Source organism: Oncorhynchus gorbuscha, linkage group LG19 (genome assembly GCF_021184085.1).
Source record: "Oncorhynchus gorbuscha isolate QuinsamMale2020 ecotype Even-year linkage group LG19, OgorEven_v1.0, whole genome shotgun sequence".
NCBI classification, from domain to species: Eukaryota; Metazoa; Chordata; class Actinopteri; order Salmoniformes; family Salmonidae; genus Oncorhynchus; species Oncorhynchus gorbuscha.
The window spans coordinates 47,825,545-47,845,305 of NC_060191.1; the positions used below are offsets into that span (position 1 = coordinate 47,825,545).

Sequence of the window (19,761 nt, forward strand, 5' to 3'; positions counted from 1 at the left end):
CGCTCTGGGAGGAGGACACAATGGAGTTGTCAACCGTGAATTCAACCAATTGTTAAACGTGAACCACATTAAATGGGGCCGAGGTTGCAATACCTACAGCTTCCACACGATGTCAACAGTCTTGTCATTTGCCTACTATTTGTTTCTTGGTCAAACAGACACAAGGCAGCGCAGTTCTTCCAGTCTCCGACCGGATATTTTGGTTGAGATTTACCCGGACATTATTTCCAGACGTATAGCTATAGAATATACATCGCCTCCTGATCAATTTGATCGCTTATTAACGTTTACTAATACCTAAAGTTGCATTACAAAAGTATTTCGAAGTGTTTTGTGAAAGTTTATCGTCAACTTTTTTTATTTAAAAAAATGACGTTACGTTATAAAACGCTATTTTTTTCGTTGATCACACAGTCTTCATAGATCGATATCTAGACTATATATGGACCGATTTAATCAAAAAAAGACCCAATAGTGTTTATGGGAATTCTAGGAGTGCCAACAAAGAAGATGGTCAAAGGTAATGAATGTTTTATATTTTATTTGTGCGTTTTGTGTAGCGCCGACTATGCTAATTATTTTGTTTACGTCCCCTACGGGTCTTTTGGGATGTTACATGCTATCAGATAATAGCTTCTCATGCTTTCGCCGAAAAGCATTTTTAAAATCTGACTTGTTGCCTGGATTCACAACGAGTGTAGCTTTAATTCAATACCCTGCATGTGTATTTTAATGAACGTTTGAGTTTTAACGAGTGCTATTAGCATTTAGCGTAGCCATTTGCATTTCCAGATGTCTAGATGGGACGCCTGCGTGTCAGGTAGGAGCAAGAGGTTAATAAACCTGATCTATCCGGTAACTGAGCATCAACCCTTTAGATTACCTGAATCAGGCGTGTTTCATGATGTTGACTTGGTTATCACTCAGAGGTGCCAGCCGGGCAGTGTCCGTCTCACCTGTGAGAGCCACTCCTCGTCCTCCTGTCCGCTGTGGTCTGATGTCAGGCTGTCGTAAGACTCGTGGCGCGTGACAGGACCCGGGCTTCCAGGGGGCACCACTGTGGACACAGAGAGAGGTTGATGGTGTTTGTAAGAGTGAGAGAGAGAAAGAAAGCGAGGGACAGACAGACAGACAAGGAGAGAGAGAAAGAAAGCGAGGGACAGACAGACAGACAGACAAGGAGAGAGAGAAAGAAAGCGAGGGACAGACAGACAGACAAGAGAGAGAGAGAAAGAAAGCGAGGGACAGACAGACAGACAAGGAGAGAGAGAGAGAAAGAAAGCGAGGGACAGACAGACAGACAAGGAGAGAGAGAGAGAAAGAAAGCGAGGGACAGACAGACAGACAAGGAGAGAGAGAGAGAAAGAAAGCGAGGGACAGACAGACAGACAAGGAGAGAGAGAAAGAAAGCGAGGGACAGACAGACAGACAAGGAGAGAGAGAAAGAAAGCGAGGGACAGACAGACAGACAAGGAGAGAGAGAAAGAAAGCGAGGGACAGACAGACAGACAAGGAGAGAGAGAAAGAAAGCGAGGGACAGACAGACAGACAAGGAGAGAGAGAAAGAAAGCGAGGGACAGACAGACAGACAAGGAGAGAGAGAAAGAAAGCGAGGGACAGACAGACAGACAAGGAGAGAGAGAGAGAAAGAAAGCGAGGGACAGACAGACAGACAAGGAGAGAGAGAGAGAAAGAAAGGAGGACAGACAGACAGACAGACGAGGGACAGACAGACAGACAAGGAGAGAGAGAGAAAGAGGGACAGACAGACAGACAAGGAGAGAGAGAAAGAAAGCGAGGGACAGACAGACAGACAAGGAGAGAGAAAGAAAGCGAGGGACAGACAGACAAGAGAGAGAGAAAGAAAGCGAGGGACAGACAGACAGAGAAAGAAAGCGAGGGACAGACAGACAGACAAGGAGAGAGAGAAAAAGCTCAAGTTTTTCCTGTTGGCTTGTTTCTCTGACACTCAGTTAATAGAGCAAAAAGGGCATGTGTGTTCCAGAGTGTGTGCAGGAGCATGTGTAAGTGAAAGAGAACATGTGTACACACTCATGTGTGTGAGTGAGCGTGCATGTGTGTGTGTGTGTGTGAGGCTCCGTCAGCAGCACAGGCAGAGAGGCACCCAGACAGACAGAGTATTAACACGCGTGAATAAGCAGGAGTGGAGAATGAAGCTCAATGTGTCAAATCTGTCTTTTCTCCTGGCACCTCGGGGCCTACCACCCCCCCCAGTCCGTGGTGAATTTGTTTAATGCAGGAATGACTAATAAAGTTGTTAAGTTCTCATCTGGAGCGCACAAGGTGCTGCTGTCTCTTACGCCCCCTCTCTTGCCTTTTCTCTCCCTCGCTCTCTCTCTGGGTCTCTCTCTGAGTGTCTCTCTGAGCAGGTGTTGGGAGGCTTCTTAAGGAGGTGTGCTTATCAGCTTGACACCACATACACAGGGGCGCTGTAACCAATACCTTCGACTAACTCTCTTCCACTGTGGAGAGGCTGACCTTATTTTCCTAAAAGCTTGTAACACACTGCTCTCACCTGCTCTGGAGAGACGGGTAGCGTGAAGGTGTGTGTGGTTCCTAGCCAGATACTTATGTTGCTCTCTAACAAAGCCTGCTTATGTTACTTATTAAACAAAATCATTACTACCCCTCCCTCCTTCCTTCCATCGCTCTCCCCCCTGCTCTACTCTTGCTCTCTGACCCTTGGGGGCAATAGCTGTTCCCTAATTAATTATTGATGCTTTGGAGCAGTTGCTGGCTGGCTCGGGTTACGGCGTTTGGGGGTGGGGGGCTTCCATTGGCCTGAGAGAGCCGGACGGACATGCTCCTGAGTGGGGAGGCAGTGGTCATCCCCAAGGGCCAAGCACAGACAGACCTCTGTGTGTGCGTGTGTGTTAGCGAATGTAGGGATATAGAGACAGACTGACCCCACCAAACAGTTACAGACATATCTACCAGAGTGAGTGGCTGGATAAATATATAGACAGATCAATAGACAGCCATTGGGTCTGCTGCTTTTAAGGTCTTCACAGACTTTCTTAACCCTTTACACTCTCGGGAATTGGCCTATATGAAGAAATATGAAAAGCATATGCATAAGCATGGTAGCAATTTAAAGGTAAGAGTTTAAAGATTATGGGAGAATGATTAGACCAAGGTTGAGGACAACAGTTCACCTGACACAAGAATCCAAAACATTACACTGCTGATTGTGTGCAATTCACCACTTCTCCTGGAAAATATGGAGTAGGTGCAACATAAAACAATGACAAGGGTTTGAGTGAGAGGACTAACTGGTGTCTCCAAGTGGTCACAGTTCCTAAGTCATTTCAATGTATTTTTCTGACTGAAAGAAAAGTCTTCAACTATAAGGTGTTTAAGCTCTTCTAGCTGTGACGCTGAGGAACTACAGCAAGCACACTTGTAGTTGTTGGGAACACAATCCTACATCCTCGCCATCCCTTTCACAATTACTGTTGTTGTTCATGCAATCCAAAAACGGCCCATTATAAATCTGGGCCAGGTGGGCAAGCGTGTTCTGTTCCAACATGACTAGTTGTAAAATACGATCTTACAGTGTTTCACTTGGCAATTCAGAGAAAAATAACATCATTTTGATGTGCAGACAGCAGTCATGCATTCAGGAAAAGTTTTCTTCCCAGCGCAGCAGATGGCTATACTGGTCCACTAATACACGACTATTAAAGGCCCACTACACTACCTGTCTGAAACGGTGTACTATTTCATTAACGCAAGACGCCATATTTGCTTCAGTGATAGTTGATAGCAAAGACTACAACCTGAACTGACTCAGGCGGAAATAATATAACCATTCCTATGAAGTGGAATTATAACAAATTTATGGTGTTTATAAGGCAAATCTGATTGGTGTTATTCTTTGGAAAATACCCTGTTCTGGTAACACACCATCATAAAACAAAAGTGATTTTAAAAATGTTCCTAAGCGATCTTAACGAGCCTGTGTCTCTGTGTTCTAAGAGGAAGTGGTGTAGTTCTGCTGATCAGAGGAGACACACAGTGAGTGGTCTGGTCAAGGCCAGTAGCAGGAGGAAGTGCAGGGATGCATCCAAAATGGCACCCTATTCCCTATATAGTGCACTGGTCAAAAGTAGTGCACTATATCGGAATATGGTGTAATTTCAGACAGAGTTAGTTATCTGGTGGATGACAGTAGCAGTAACAGCAGGTAAAGAGAGTAGACCCAGAACAAAGCAGGGCCAGATATTGATCAGGTCTGACTGATGACCTGATCTCTGGGGAGAGATAAGACTAATGATCTGAGGTGGTCTCTCTCACTGATCAGTCCTTTTTGACAATTCGGAAGACCAGTTGGGATAATGTCACTATTTGACAAGGCCGGCTTGTACAGTGCTTGTCTATGGCTGATCCTCCTTTCCCACGTTTTCTTTAACAAACAGCCCAGCGGTAGAGACCAAATCAGCCCAGCGGTAGAGACCCAATCAGCCCAGCGGTAGAGACCCAATCAGCCCAGCGGTAGAGACCCAATCAGCCCAGCGGTAGAGACCCAATCAGCCCAGCGGTAGAGACCAAATCAGCCCAGCGGTAGAGACCAAATCAGCCCAGCGGTAGAGACCCAATCAGCCCAGCGGTAGAGACCCAATCAGCCCAGCGGTAGAGACCCAATCAGCCCAGCGGTAGAGACCCAATCAGCCCAGCGGTAGAGACCAAATCAGCCCAGCGGTAGAGACCAAATCAGCCCAGCGGTAGAGACCAAATCAGCCCAGCGGTAGAGACCAAATCAGCCCAGCGGTAGAGACCAAATCAGCCCAGCGGTAGAGACCAAATCAGCCCAGCGGTAGAGACCAAATAAGCCCAGCGGTAGAGACCAAATCAGCCCAGCGGTAAAGACCAAACAGCCCAGAGGTAAAGACCAAACAGCCCAGAGGTAAAGACCAAACAGCCCAGAGGTAGAAAGACCAAACAGCCCAGAGGTAGAGACCAAACAGCCCAGAGGTAGAGACCAAACAGCCCAGAGGTAAAGACCAAACAGCCCAGAGGTAGAGACCAAACAGCCCAGAGGTAAAGACCAAACAGCCCAGAGGTAAAGACCAAACAGCCCAGAGGTAAAGACCAAACAGCCCAGCTCCCGCTGGCCTCGGAAGTCTCTCACTCAGCCAATTAGCGGTTATTGACAAGGCCGTGGCGCATAGTCATGGTAGAAGGCCCAGGAGACAGCCAAGCCCGCCACAGTTACTACATTATGAAAGGAATCTAGGGGCTAAACTTTATTTTAGTATTCTTATCTTTTATTATTTATTATTGTTGTTGCATCAACTTGTAAATCTGACTAATAAATATTGAAAGTAGGGGGAGGCCAGGGCCAAAAAGCACCAGCGCTGCCACCACTGAAGTGTCCAGCCTACTCAGAGGAGCCAGCCAGAAGATCAGGGAGGTCAATTATTCACGCCATGTTTGCCTCGGTGAAGTCTTGCGGCCGGGGAAGAGGTGTCTGAACACACAGCTATATGAATACAGCCCCCACACTTCAAAAAAACAGAAATCTCAAGAATGAATGCTGCAAATGGGGAAGGAAAAAAAGCCTCACATTCGTCAATCGTGTGGTGGTGTTATTCTAAGGGACCACAGGTTTAAATCTACTCAAGACACCTCAGGGCAACACAAATTGGCCCCATTTATTCACATTGGGCCTTTTAGAATAAAAAGGGTCTCTGTTTCTCCTAACTGGCTGGCTGAGCCATTCACATAACAGTGACTGAGCCATCAAAGCTGGATGGAGACAGCATTTATGAGGCCAGCACGTCATCCTCCTATCTCACTGTGTCCGTCATGTGCGTGTGCGTGTGAGTGTGAGTGTGCGTGTGCGTGTGAGTGAGTGAGTGTGAGTGTGAGTGTGAGTGTGTGAGTGAGTGAGTGTGCGTGTGTGTGTGTGAGTGTGAGTGAGTGTGTGTGTGAGTGAGTGTGTGTGTGTGTGTGTGTGTGTGTGTGTGTATGTGTGTGTGTGTCAGAGTGTGTGTGTGTGTGTGTGTGTGTGTGTGTGTGTGTGTGTCTGTGTGTGTGTGTCTGAGTGTGTGTGTGTGTGTGTGTGTCTGTCTGAGTGTGTGCACCTCTCTCTCTCAGTCTCTTATCATCCCCAGCAGTGTAGTGGAGTTGCTGTTTACCAGGCTGTAGCAGAGCAGAGCGGGCCCAGAGCGGTGCTAGTGGGGTGGGCAGACGGACAGGTAGAGATAGTGACCATGAAGTGGCGCCACCGCTGCTTTTAATCACCAGCCTGCGAGGCTCCTCTCCGGCTGGGCTGGCATGACCCTGAGCTCCATCCCTCCACAGCAACATGCATTTTTAATCACACCGGTCATTCAATATAGAGAGAGCAGCAGCTGTCAATCACACAACATGTAAACACTCTAACCCCAAACTCTAGAAGGTTGTGGAACCTAGCTAGGTCCCTGAATACACACTCATTTGCAGATCTAAAAAAGATACCAGTGATTTATCATACCCCCCTGCCTCGCTCCCTCCCTCTCTCCATATTTCTCTTTGTGACCTCTCATCTCCTCCACATCTCTCAATTTCTCTGTCTTCTTCGCTTTCCTATCCCTTTCTCCTCCCGTCACACACTCCTGCTTGTTGACATTTGAGGTAGTATCTACTACGTAAACTAGACCCTGATACTGTAGTTTGTATTGGAGCAAGATGGAGAGCAGCAGCTTCTCCCTCCATAAACTCTGATCTTTACACACCACTGGAGAAGGCCAACACAGTGTGTGTGTTGTGTGGCATCCCCAGGTCAGATTGGCCCCCCTAGATCACATCATCTCTGCCCATCCATCTGCTGGTGAGCGGAGTGGACGCACAGTGTTATGAAACAGAACGGGTGCAAAGCGGAGGAAGGAAAGGTGGCACTCCGTGAGCCGTAGTAGCATGCAGGAAACGCCTGGGGGTGGAGCGGAGCAATGGGTAGAAGTACAAGACGGCAAATGAAGTAAGTGCATATTGTATTGACCTGGGTGTGTGAGCGCGATAGGGTTGGTGCTGCTTGGCTGTCAGGAGGAACGGGGGCGAGGGAGAGACAGATGAGGGGGGGGTTGATATGTTGTACATCACTAATTGGAGCTATTTGTGAGAAAGCACCGAGACTAAATCATTATGCACTCTGTCTGGCCCATTGTGCCCTCTGTCTGGCCCATTGTGCCCTCTGTCTGGCCCATTGTGCCCTCTGTCTGGCCCATTGTGCCCTCTGTCTGGCCCATTGTCACCAAGTCACACTAAACCCAGCACTGATGCCCGCTGCCGAACAATCACACCAACTTAACTTCATTGCTCTGACACTAGAAAGGACTATTAGAACTCATTTGAGAAAATATCCTACTCATTCAGCCCTGAGCACTGGGAGAATGTCTCTCTCCCAAATGGCACCCTATTCCCTATAGTGCACTACTGTTGACCATAGGACGCAGGTCAAAAGTAGTACACTAAGAAGGGAATAGGGTGCCATTTGGGAGGTAGACATTTTAGCGTAGAATAAAGGAGACAGAAGAACAAGCACACGGGATGAGAAGGGGATTTGCCCCAACGGCACTTCAAGAGCTAATTACTGATTTATGTTTATGATTATGCAGCTAATGCAACAATGCACAGTTATAACAGAGGTTAAGTTAAATGTGTGGCCATCCGTGTACACTCTGCCCTCCAGAGTCACCCTCCTCTTCCCTCTGCCATCTCCAGCCTGTCACATATCAACCTGAAGTGCTTGGTGCTCTTTGTACTTGTTACTGAGTTAGGAGGAGCTGAGGCTGGCTAATCGGCTTCATTTGAATGAGTTGAGTGGAGTTGGTTGAGCTGTTAGCGTTGTCATGCTGACTTGTCCAGACGAGGCAGACACAGCGACACACTGTGACAAAGACTTGATGGAAAGCGCCGTGCAGACGGAACAGAACGGATGTAAAGCTGATAGTTTGTGTGATAAGAGATCTGAGGCCAGAGTACTACTCAGATGGACTGATGTCTGATCTCCACTGAGGGTTTTTATGAGGGAACAGGGATGTAATGGAGGAGGACTGAAAGGGTCCTACTCTCAGCATGTCACCAATAAGAAGGCAAAGACAATCTCCCATAGAGAATAAACAGTAGGAATCAGTCGGCTTCAGCTCTGGCACCGGGCTAAATGGTGCACACATACACACGCACACATAGTACATATACACACACAGTGTATAACACTTACATCCAGCCAGGAGGTATTGGTAATATTGCACCAGGTCAGAGGCCAGCACCAGAGGGTGGTTGGAGAGAAAGGGAGGCTGCAGCTCATTCCACAGTGGAGTCCTGAAACAACAAAACACAACAAACACACAGTCAATTACAGAGATCTCAGGATCTCTCCCAAATGGCACCCTATTCCCAATGTAGTGCACTACTGTATAAATCACATACAGTAATGTACATAAATCTTCATAACATTAACCACAGCTTAGCAGAGGGGGGAAAAACAGAGGGTCTGTGTGTGTGTAAGGGTCAGTTACCTGGCCAGGCTCCAGCAGGCCCGTGGACATGTGTTGAGCTCCAGGGGTGTGTCATCGCTGATCTTCTGGGCTGTGCTGATTGGCCGAGGCTCCAGGACATGCTCCACTAGGGTGCCATAGCAACTGAGGATGTAGAGGGACTCCACCACTGACCGGCTGGACTGGTCTGAGGAACAGGGGAGGTCAACAGGTCAACGTTACAAAGTAAGAGGAGCGAGGTGTTGTGACATTGCTAAGTGTTTTGTCTACTTCGCCCAGCATCTCCCTGGGTGGGTTTGTACTTCCTTGACCTTAATGTTGGGTCTACACAGGGGGCTTAGAAAGGTCAATGCACAGATCCAAGTCAAATGGTATTTGCGATTCTCACACCGATTTTAAACTTCTACATTTTGCCAAATGAAAACGAAATGTAAGTGTTTTAGCGTGATGGTGGTTTTGGGGGTAACAGCTAGGATACTAATGCACTAGTGGGATATGTAATGATAAACATAATGCTACAAAGCCAAAGCGACCCCTCCTCACCTTTCTCTCTCTTCATGTTGGGGTTGGTCATGTACCAGGAGCGTGAGGCAGCAAAGACAGCAGCCACACAGAACTCTCCTCCGCTGGACTTACTGGGGGAGATCTGGGGGGGAGGCTTGGCTTTGCTGCAGGAGAAAGAGCGAAAGAGAGAGGGGGTGAGTGGGTAACAGAACACAGCCGAAGGGACACAGGGTTCTCCTCTTGGAGAAAATAAAGGCTGGCGGTTTGAGTTGTTAGATCAACTAAAGCTGTAGTTAAAGAATGAGAGAATGATACCAATCTGGTTTGAGATATTAAAGTTCAAACACTGTCACATCTGTGAACAAAGAACAAGCCAAGCTTTTAATACAATTACATTTCATGCGATTTAACAAAATAAAGAGATGAGCATGACTTAAAATGAAGTGCATTGGTAGCAACAAAAAATAGAAGACAGAAATCTTTTTTGCCCTGAATTGTCTCCACTTTCACTGTGCCGGTGTTTGGACAAATGATTTATGTACTGGTCTCTACTATTCAGCCAATTAAAAACAGCATTAGACATAATACAGGATCCAACACAGGGTTCCTGCAGTCGGAACGGGATAACGTGTGTCTCTGTGTGTATTCCCATGCCAGTAGATCAGCTCTGTAGTTGATGACGCCCTTCCTTTTGTCATGAAGCATGACATGTACACTGAAACCACCACAGGCTGGCCTGACCATTGACTGTACTGAGGACTGGGTTTGTCCACACGCCGGAAAACACACACATGAATAGAACTGAGTTCCAGTGGATGCCATAATGGTTATCACTTGAACATGAGTCTCGAATGCTGCTAGTCTTCCAGCTACTTCCCCTAGTCTCACTTTGAGTTAGTCGTTTGAGAGAATTTACTGGGAGTTATTGGATTATTCAGACATGTCAGGACCGTTTGGATGAAAGTGAACACATGAAAGGTTCAGTATGGTGACAGTGCTGCATATGCTAGTGATGGGAGAACAGTAGCGGAGTGGCCTGGTATTATTGTCCAGCCCTATAACCAAGGTGGACAGTAAAACCCCCGGTTTTCACTCACACACACTCCAAGATTTTGGAACATGAAAATGAAATGTAATATTCAACAATTCACTTCTGATCAAACATTTTCCATACTATCTACCCCAAAGTGGTTCTGTTGAATCCAGTGTGAAGGCATACTGTCCAGTACTGGAACTATCCTTGGTCTCACAGCCTCAAACTGACACAGCCTGACACACTAACACAGCCTGCACACTAATAGGTGTTGAATGACCTGTTGTGGGCCTCAACTCTCCCTCCTCTTCCCTTATAACTCAGCAGCTGGTAAATGACTCACAGGACGAGGGGAGATGTTGATGTCGTAATTTAGCCGACACCGTGTGATGGGTGTTTCTGGGTAGAACAGGGGGAAGGCCTTAGTGGCTGTGTATTTATTAGTGTTGGATAAAGGGGGAGGCTGAATAACCAAATATCTACAGTAAGCCGTGCTAGCTGATGAGAGAGAGATAGGAACATGTCAGGATATTGCCTTGGCTTACTCTACGGCCCTCTCTCTCCTCCTCGGGATCTGTCCGTCCGTCCGTCCGTCCGTCTGTCAGTGTGTCCAGGAGATAGAGCCATGAAAACATCAGAGCCTCGGCCGGACGGCCAGGGGTCAGCCAATACAGCACACTGCATCCTTCTCACTCCGCATTCCCTCTCTCCCTCTCCCTTTTCTCTTCCAGTCAGTCACACTACGTTTTCTCATTCAGTCACTCTCTCTCTACGTTTTCTCATTCAGTCACTCTCTCTCCATTTTCTCATTCAGTCACACACTACGTTTTCTCATTCAGTCACTCTACGTTTTCTCATTCAGTCACTCTCTCTACATTTTCACATTCAGTCACTCGCTCTACATTTTCTCATTGTCACTCTCTATACGTTTTCTCATTCACTCACTCTACGTTTTCCCATTCTGTCACACTCTCTCTGTCACGCCTTGGTCATTGTATTTTGTGTTTTTGTTATATGTTTGGGTAGGCCAGGGTGTGATATGGGTTTATATGTTGTGTTTCTTATTGGGGTTTGTATTAATTGGGATTGTGTATGATTAGGGGTGTGTCTAGTTAGGCTTGGCTGCCTGAGGCGATTCTCAATTGGAGTCAGCTGTTTCTCGTTGTCTCGGATTGGGAACCGTATTTAGGTAGCCTGAGTTCGCGTTGTATTTCCTGTCTCTGTGTAGTGTTCACCAGATAGGCTGTAATTAGTTCACGTTCCGTTTGTTGTTTTTGTATTTATCAGTTATTTCATGTACCGCGATACTTTCATTAAAGTCATGAGTAACCTACACGCTGCATTTCGGTCTGACTCTCTTCATTCAACAGACGAACGCCGTTACACTCTACATTTTCTCATTCAGTCACTACGTTTTCTCATTGTCACTCTACATTTTCTCATTGTCACTGTCTACATTTTCTCATTGTCACTCTCTCTCTATGTTTTCTCATTCAGTCACTCTCTCTCTACATTTTCTCATTCAGTCACTCTCTCTCTCTACATTTTCTCATTCAGTCACTCTCTCTCTACATTTTCTCATTGTCACTCTCTCTCTACGTTTTCTCATTGTCACTCTCTCTCTACGTTTTCTCATTGTCTCTCTCTCTACGTTTTCTCATTGTCACTCTCTCTACGTTTTCTCATTGTCACTCTCTCTCTACGTTTTCTCATTGTCACTCTCTACTTTTTCTCATTCAGTCACTCTCTCTCTCTACGTTCTCATTCAGTCACTCTCTCTACGTTCTCATTCAGTCACTCTCTCTCTGTTTTCTCATTCAGTCACTCTCTCTCTATGTTCTCATTCAGTCACTCTCTCTCTGTTTTCTCATTCAGTCACTCTCTCTCTGTTCTCATTCAGTCACTCTCTCTATGTTCTCATTCAGTCTCTCCCTTTTCTCTTCCAGTCACACACTCTACGTTTTCTCATTGTCACTCTCTCTACGTTTTCTCATTGTCACTCTCTCTATACGTTTTCTCATTCAGTCACTCTCTCTCTACGTTTTCTCATTCAGTCACTCTCTCTACGTTCTCATTCAGTCACTCTCTCTGTTTTCTCATTCAGTCACTCTCTCTCTATGTTCTCATTCAGTCACTCTCTCTACGTTCTCATTCAGTCACTCTCTCTCTGTTTTCTCATTCAGTCACTCTCTCTTATGTTCTCATTCAGTCACTCTCTCTCCCTTTTCTCTTCCAGTCACACACTCTACGTTTTCTCATTGTCACTCTCTACGATTTCTCATTCTCACTCTCTACGTTTTCTCATTCAATCACTCTCTCTCTCATTCAGTCTTTCTCATTCAGTCACTCTCTCTACGTTTTCTCATTCAGTCACTTTCTCTACGTTTTCTCATTCAGTCACTCTACGTTTTCTCATTCAGTCACTCTCTCTCCCTTTTCTCATTCAGTTACTCTCTACGATTTCTCATTGTCACTCTACGTTTTCTCATTCAATCACACTCTCTCTACGTTTTCTCATTCAGTCACTTTCTCTACGTTTTCTCATTCAGTCACTCTCTCTCTACGTTCTCATTCAGTCACTCACTCTACGTTTTCTCATTGTCACCCTCTCTCTCTCCACGTTTTCTCATTCAGTCACTCTTTGTACGTTTTCTCATTGTCACTCTCTCTCTACGTTCTCATTCAGTCACTCTCTCTACGTTCTCATTCAGTCACTCTCTCTGTACATTCTCATTCAGTCACTCTCTCTCTACATTTTCTCATTCAGTCACTCTCTCTCTCTACATTTTCTCATTCAGTCACTCTCTGTTTTCTCATTCAGTCACTCTCTACGTTTTCTCATTCAGTCACTCTCTCTGTTTTCTCATTGTCACTCTCTCTATGTTTTCTCATTGTCACTCTACGTTTTCTCATTGTCACTCTCTACTTTTTCTCATTCAGTCACTCTCTCTCGTTTTCTCATTCAGTCACTCTATTACGTTCTCATTCAGGCACTCTCTGTTTTCTCATTCAGTCACTCTCTCTATGTTCTCATTCAGTCACTCTCTCTACGTTCTCATTCAGTCACTCTCTCTCTGTTTTCTCATTCAGTCACTCTCTATGTTCTCATTCAGTCACTCTCTCTCCCTTTTCTCTTCCAGTCACACACTCTACGTTTTCTCATTGTCACTCTCTACGTTTTCTCATTGTCACTCTCTCTCTACGTTTTCTCATTGTCACTCTCTCTATACGTTTTCTCATTCAGTCACTCTCTCCCTTTTCTCATTCAGTCACACTCTACGTTTTCTCATTGTCACTCTCTCTCTGTTTTCTCATTCAGTCACTCTCTCTATATGTTTTCTCATTCAGTCACACTCTACGTTCTCATTCAGTCACTCTCTCTCTGTTTTCTCATTCAGTCACTCTCTCTATGTTCTCATTCAGTCACTCTCTCTCTATGTTCTCATTCAGTCACTCTCTCTCTACGTTCTCATTCAGTCACTCTCTCTCTGATTTCTCATTCAGTCACTCTCTCTCCGTTCTCTTTCAGTCATTGTCACTCTACGTTTTCTCATTGTCACTCTCTCTCTACGTTTTCTCATTCAGTCACTCTCTCTCCCTTTTCTCATTCAGTTACTCTCTACGTTTTCTCATTGTCACTCTACGTTTTCTCATTCAAGTCACTCTCTCTACGTTTTCTCATTCAGTCACTCTACATTTTCTCATTCAGTCACTCTCTACATTTTCTCATTCAGTCACTCTCTCTCGTTTTCTCATTCACTCACTCTCTCTACGTTTTCTCATTCAGTCACTCTCTCTACGTTCTCATTCAGTCACTCACTCTACGTTTTCTCATTGTCACTCTCTCTCTCCACGTTTTCTCATTCAGTCACTCTTTGTACGTTTTCTCATTGTCACTCTCATTTTCTCATTCAGTCACTCTCTACATTTTCTCATTCAGTCACTCTCTACATTTTCTCATTCAGTTACTCTCTACGATTTCTCATTCAGTCAGTCACGCTCTCTACGATTTCTCATTCAGTCACTCTACGTTTTCTCATTGTCACTCTACGTTTTCTCATTCAGTCACTCTCTCTACGTTCTCATTCAGTCACTCTCTCTGTTTTCTCATTCAATCACTCTCTCTACGTTTTCTCATTGTCACTCTACGTTTTCCCATTCAGTCACTCTCTACGTTCATTGAGTCACTCTCTCTACGTTTTCTCATTCAGTCACTCTATTCGTTCTCATTGTCACTCTCTCTACGTTTTCTCATTCAGTCACTCTCTCTACGTTTTCTCATTCAGTCACTCTCTCTACGTTCTCATTCAGTCACTCTCTCTACGTTCTCATTCAGTCACTCTCTACGTTTTCTCATTCAGTCACTCTCTCTCCCTTTTCTCTTCCAGTCACACACTCTACGATTTCTCATTCAGTCAGTCACTCTCTCTACGTTCTCATTCAGTCACTCTCTCTCTATGTTTTCTCATTCAGTCACTCTCTCTCGGTTTTCTCATTCAGTCACTCTCTCTCTCGGTTTTCTCATTCAGTCACTCTCTCCCTTTTCTCTTCCAGTCACACACTCTACGTTTTCTAATTGTCACTCTCTCTATATGTTTTCTCATTCAGTCACACTCTACGTTCTCATTCAGTCACTCTCTCTACGTTTTCTCATTCAGTCACTCTCTCTACGTTCTCATTCAGTCACTCTCTCTCTACGTTCTCATTCAGTCACTCTACGTTCTCATTCAGTTACTCTCTCTACGATTTCTCATTCAGTCACTCTCTCTCCGTTTTCTCATTCAGTCACTCTCTCTCCGTTTTCTCATTGTCACTCTACGTTTTCTCATTCAGTCACTCTCTCTCTGTTTTCTCATTGTCACTCTCTCTGTTTTCTCATTCACTCCCTCTACGTTCTCATTCAGTCACTCTCTCTACGTTTTCTCATTGTCACTCTCTCTCTACGTTTTCTCATTCAGTCACTCTCTCTCTATGTTTTCTCATTCAGTCACTCTCTCTACGTTTTCTCATTCAGTCACTCTCTCTACGTTTTCTCATTCAGTCACTCTCTCTACGTTTTCTCATTCAGTCACTCTCTCTACGTTTTCTCATTCAGTCACTCTCTCTACGTTTTCTCATTCAGTCACTCTCTCTACGTTTTCTCATTCAGTCACTCTCTCTTCGTTTTCTCATTCAGTCACTCTCTCTCTACGTTTTCTCATTCAGTCACTCTCTCTATGTTTTCTCATTCAGTCACTCTCTCTACGTTTTCTCATTCAGTCACTCTCTACGTTTTCTCATTCAGTCACTCTCTCTCTACGTTCTCATTCAGTCACTCTCTCTCTACGTTTTCTCATTCAGTCACTCTACGTTCTCATTTAGTCACTCTCTACGTTCTCATTTAGTCACTCTCTACGTTCTCATTTAGTCACTCTCTACGTTTTCTCATTCAGTCACTCTACGTTTTCTCATTCAGTCACTCTACATTTTCTCATTCAGTCACTCTCTACGTTTTCTCATTTAGTCACTACGTTTTCTCATTCAGTCACTCGCTCTCCATTTTCTCTTCCAGTCACACACTCTACGTTTTCTCATTGTCACTCTCTCTCTACGTTTTCCCATTCAGTCACTCTCTCTCTACGTTCTCATTCAGTCACTCTCTCTCTACATTTTCTCATTCAGTCACTCTACATTTTCCCATTCAGTCACTCTCTACGTTTTCCCATTCAGTCACTCTCTACGTTTTCCCATTCACTCACTCTGTTTTCCCATTCACTCACTCTCTCTACGTTCTCATTCAGTCACTCTCTCTACGTTTTCTCATTCAGTCACTCTCTACATTTTCTCATTCAGTCACTCTACATTTTCTCATTCAGTCACTCTCTCTGTTTTCTCATTCAGTCACTCTCTCTACGTTTTCTCATTGTCACTCTCTCTACGTTTTCCCATTCACTCACTCTCTCTACATTTTCATTCAGTCACTCTCTCTTCGTTTTCTCATTGTCACTCTCTCTCTACGTCTTCTCATTGTCACTCTCTACGTTCTCATTCAGTCACTCTCTACGTTCTCATTCAGTCTCTCTACGTTTTCTCATTGTCACCCTCTCTCTCTCCACGTCTTCTCATTCAGTCACTCTTTGTACGTTTTCTCATTGTCACTCTCTCTCTACGTTCTCATTTAGTCACTCTCTCTACGTTCTCATTCAGTCACTCTCTCTATGTTCTCATTCAGTCACTCTCTCTACGTTTTCTCATTCAGTTACTCTCTACGATTTCTCATTCAGTCAGTCACGCTCTCTACGATTTCTCATTCAATCACTCTCTCTACGTTTTCTCATTGTCACTCTATATTTTCCCATTCAGTCACTCTCTACGTTCTCATTGAGTCACTCTCTCTACGTTTTCTCATTCAGTCACTCTATTCGTTCTCATTGTCACTCTCTCTACGTTTTCTCATTCAGTCACTCTCTCTACGTTCTCATTCAGTCTCTCTCTACGTTTTCTCTTCCAGTCACACACTCTACGTCCTCATTCAGTCACTCTCTCTCTACGTTCTCATTCAGTCACTCTACATTTTCTCATTGTCACACTCTCTACATTTTCTCATTGTCACTCTCTCTATATGTTTTCTCATTCAGTCACTCTCTCTACGTTCTCATTCAGTCACTCTCTCTCTATGTTTTCTCATTCAGTCACTCTCTCTCTCGGTTTTCTCATTCAGTCACTCTCTCCCTTTTCTCTTCCAGTCACACACTCTACGTTTTCTAATTGTCACTCTCTCTCTACGTTTTCTCATTGTCACTCTCTCTCTACGTTTTCTCATTGTCACTCTCTCTCTACGTTTTCTCATTGTCACTCTCTATACGTTTTCTCATTCAGTCACACTACGTTCTCATTCAGTCACTCTCTCTACGTTTTCTCATTCAGTCACTCTCTCTCTACGTTCTCATTCAATCACTCTCTCTACGTTCTCATTTAGTCACTCTCTACGTTTTCTCATTCAGTCACTCTCTACGTTTTCTCATTCAGTCACTCTACATTTTCTCATTCAGTCACTCTCTACGTTTTCTCATTGTCACTCTCTCTCTACGTTTTCTCATTGTAACTCTCTGTTTTCTCATTGTAACTCTCTGTTTTCTCATTCAGTCACTCTCTACGTTCTCATTCAGTCTCTCTCTACGTTCTCATTCAGTCTCTCTCTACGTTTTCCCATTCAGTCACTCTCTCTACGTTCTCATTCAGTCTCTACGTTCTCATTCAGTCTCTCTACGTTCTCATTCAGTCTCTCTACGTTCTCATTCAGTCTCTCTCTACGTTTTCTCTTCCAGTCACTCTCTCTACGTTTTCTCATTCAGTCACTCTACATTTTCTCATTCAGTCACTCTCTACATTTTCTCATTCAGTCACTCTACGTTTTCTCATTGTAACTCTCTGTTTTCTCATTCAGTCACTCTCTCTACGTTCTCATTCAGTCTCTCTCTACTTTCTCATTCAGTCTCTCTCTACGTTCTCATTCAGTCTCTCTCTACGTTCCCATTCAGTCTCTCTCTACGTTCTCATTCAGTCACTCTCTCTACGTTTTCCCATTCAGTCACTCTCTCTACGTTCTCATTCAGTCTCTCTACGTTTTCTCTTCCAGTCACTCTCTATGTTCTCATTCAGTCACTCTCTCTACCTTCTCATTCAGTCACTCTCTCTACCTTCTCATTCAGTCACTCTCTCTACCTTCTCATTCAGTCACTCTCTCTACCTTCTCATTCAGTCACTCTCTCTACCTTCTCATTCAGTCACTCTCTCTACCTTCTCATTCAGTCACTCTCTCTACCTTCTCATTCAGTCACTCTCTACCTTCTCATTCAGTCACTCTCTACCTTCTCATTCAGTCACTCTCTCTATGTTCTCATTCAGTCACTCTCTCTACCTTCTCATTCAGTCACTCTCTCTCTACATCTTCTCATTCAGTCACTCTACATTTTCTCATTCAGTCACTCTACATTTTCTCATTTCAGTCTCTCTACGTTTTCTCATTGTCACTCTCTCTATACGTTCTCATTCAGTCACTCTCTCGCTACATTTTCTCATTCAGTCACTCTCTACGTTTTCTCATTCAGTCACTATGTTCTCATTCAGTTACTCTCTCTACGATTTCTCATTCAGTCACTCTCTACGTTTTCTCATTCAGTCACTCTCTCTCTACGTTTTCTCATTGTCACTCTCTACGTTTTCTCATTCAATCACTCTCTCTCTACGTTTTCTCATTCAGTCACTTTCTCTACGTTTTCTCATTCAGTCATTCTCTCTCTGTTTTCTCATTGTCACTCTCTCTCTGTTTTCTCATTCACTCACTCTCTCTACGTTCTCATTCAGTCACTCTCTCTACGTTTTCTCATTGTCACTCTCTCTCTCTCCACGTTTTCTCATTCAGTCACTCTTTGTACGTTTTCTCATTGTCACTCTCTATGTTTTCTCATTCAGTCACTCATTTTCTCATTCAGTCACTCTACATTTTCTCATTCAGTCACTCTACGTTCTCATTCAGTCACTCTCTACGTTCTCATTCAGTCACTCACTCTACGTTCTCATTCAGTCACTCACTCTACGATTTCTCATTCAGTTTTCTCATTCAGTTACTCTCTACGATTTCTCATTGTCACTCTCTACGATTTCTCATTGTCACTCTACGTTTTCTCACTCAGTCACACTCCGTTTTCTCATTCACTCTCTCTACGTTTTGTCATTCAGTCACTCTCTATATGTTCTCATTCAGTCACTCTCTCTATATGTTCTCATTCAGTCTCTCTACGTTTTCTCATTGTCACTCTCTACGTTTTCTCATTGTCACTCTCTCTACGTTTTCTCATTGTCACTCTCTCTACGTTTTCTCATTGTCACTCTCTCTACGTTTTCTCATTGTCACTCTCTCTACGTTTTCTCATTCAGTCACTCTCTACGTTTTCTCATTCAGTCACTCTCTCTACGTTTTCTCATTCAGTTTCCTCATTCAGTCACTCTCTCTACGTTTTCTCATTCAGTCACTCTCTCTACGTTTTCTCATTCAGTCACTCTCTCTACGTTTTCTCATTCAGTCACTCTCTACGTTTTCTCATTCAGTCACTCTTCTACGTTTTCTCATTCAGTCACTCTCTCTACGTTTTCTCATTCAGTCACTCTCTCTACGTTTTCTCATTCAGTCACTCTCTCTACGTTTTCTCATTCAGTCACTCTCTCTACGTTCTCATTCAGTCACTCTCTCTGTTTATCAACCTCTCTAATGCAACATCTGCATATCAAAGTATGACTAATATGGTGAAGATGGGAAACAACAAATCCTGTTCCACACTCTGGATCTCTCTCTAACAGAATCAATGATATGGGAGCTGGTGAATGGTTTGGGAAGGGAGGCAAAGAGGGTTGGGGCATGTGTTAGTCATAACAGAACACGTAACCTCACCCACCATGATTTGTGTGGGTGCGTGCGCGCGCGTCTGACAGCTAGTGGTGAGCGACATGGAGTCTGTAGGGCTCTTCTTTAGTGAGGTTTACTACCATCTCTCCAACGTTCTGCTTCCTCTCTCACGTACTGGAAAAAAATGGAAATCCTCAAAGCTTGTGGTCAACCGGTTTCAATATCCTCAGGAAACACAAATCCTATTCCAGGGTGGATTGACTTTGGTTTTGGGGTGAAATCTTATGCTGACGCATTTGCCACACGGAGCTGTGTGTGGTGTGAAGAAAGGTATTTTC

At 44.4% G+C, this 19,761-nt stretch overlaps 1 protein-coding gene across 6 annotated transcripts in view; it reads right to left on the reverse strand.

Annotated features, from left to right (window-relative positions):
- Positions 1-19,761, reverse strand: part of LOC124005537 (BCAS3 microtubule associated cell migration factor-like) — a 368,286-nt gene that overhangs the window by 224,522 nt on the left and 124,003 nt on the right. For all 6 annotated transcript variants that reach the window (XM_046314898.1, XM_046314900.1, XM_046314901.1 and 3 more), the window contains 4 exons: positions 9,045-9,169; positions 8,523-8,688; positions 8,225-8,325; positions 957-1,057 (listed from right to left, as the gene is read on the reverse strand). In XM_046314898.1, the coding sequence (XP_046170854.1) occupies positions 957-1,057; positions 8,225-8,325; positions 8,523-8,688; positions 9,045-9,169 (493 nt within the window). The remainder of the gene's footprint in view (positions 1-956; positions 1,058-8,224; positions 8,326-8,522; positions 8,689-9,044; positions 9,170-19,761) is intronic.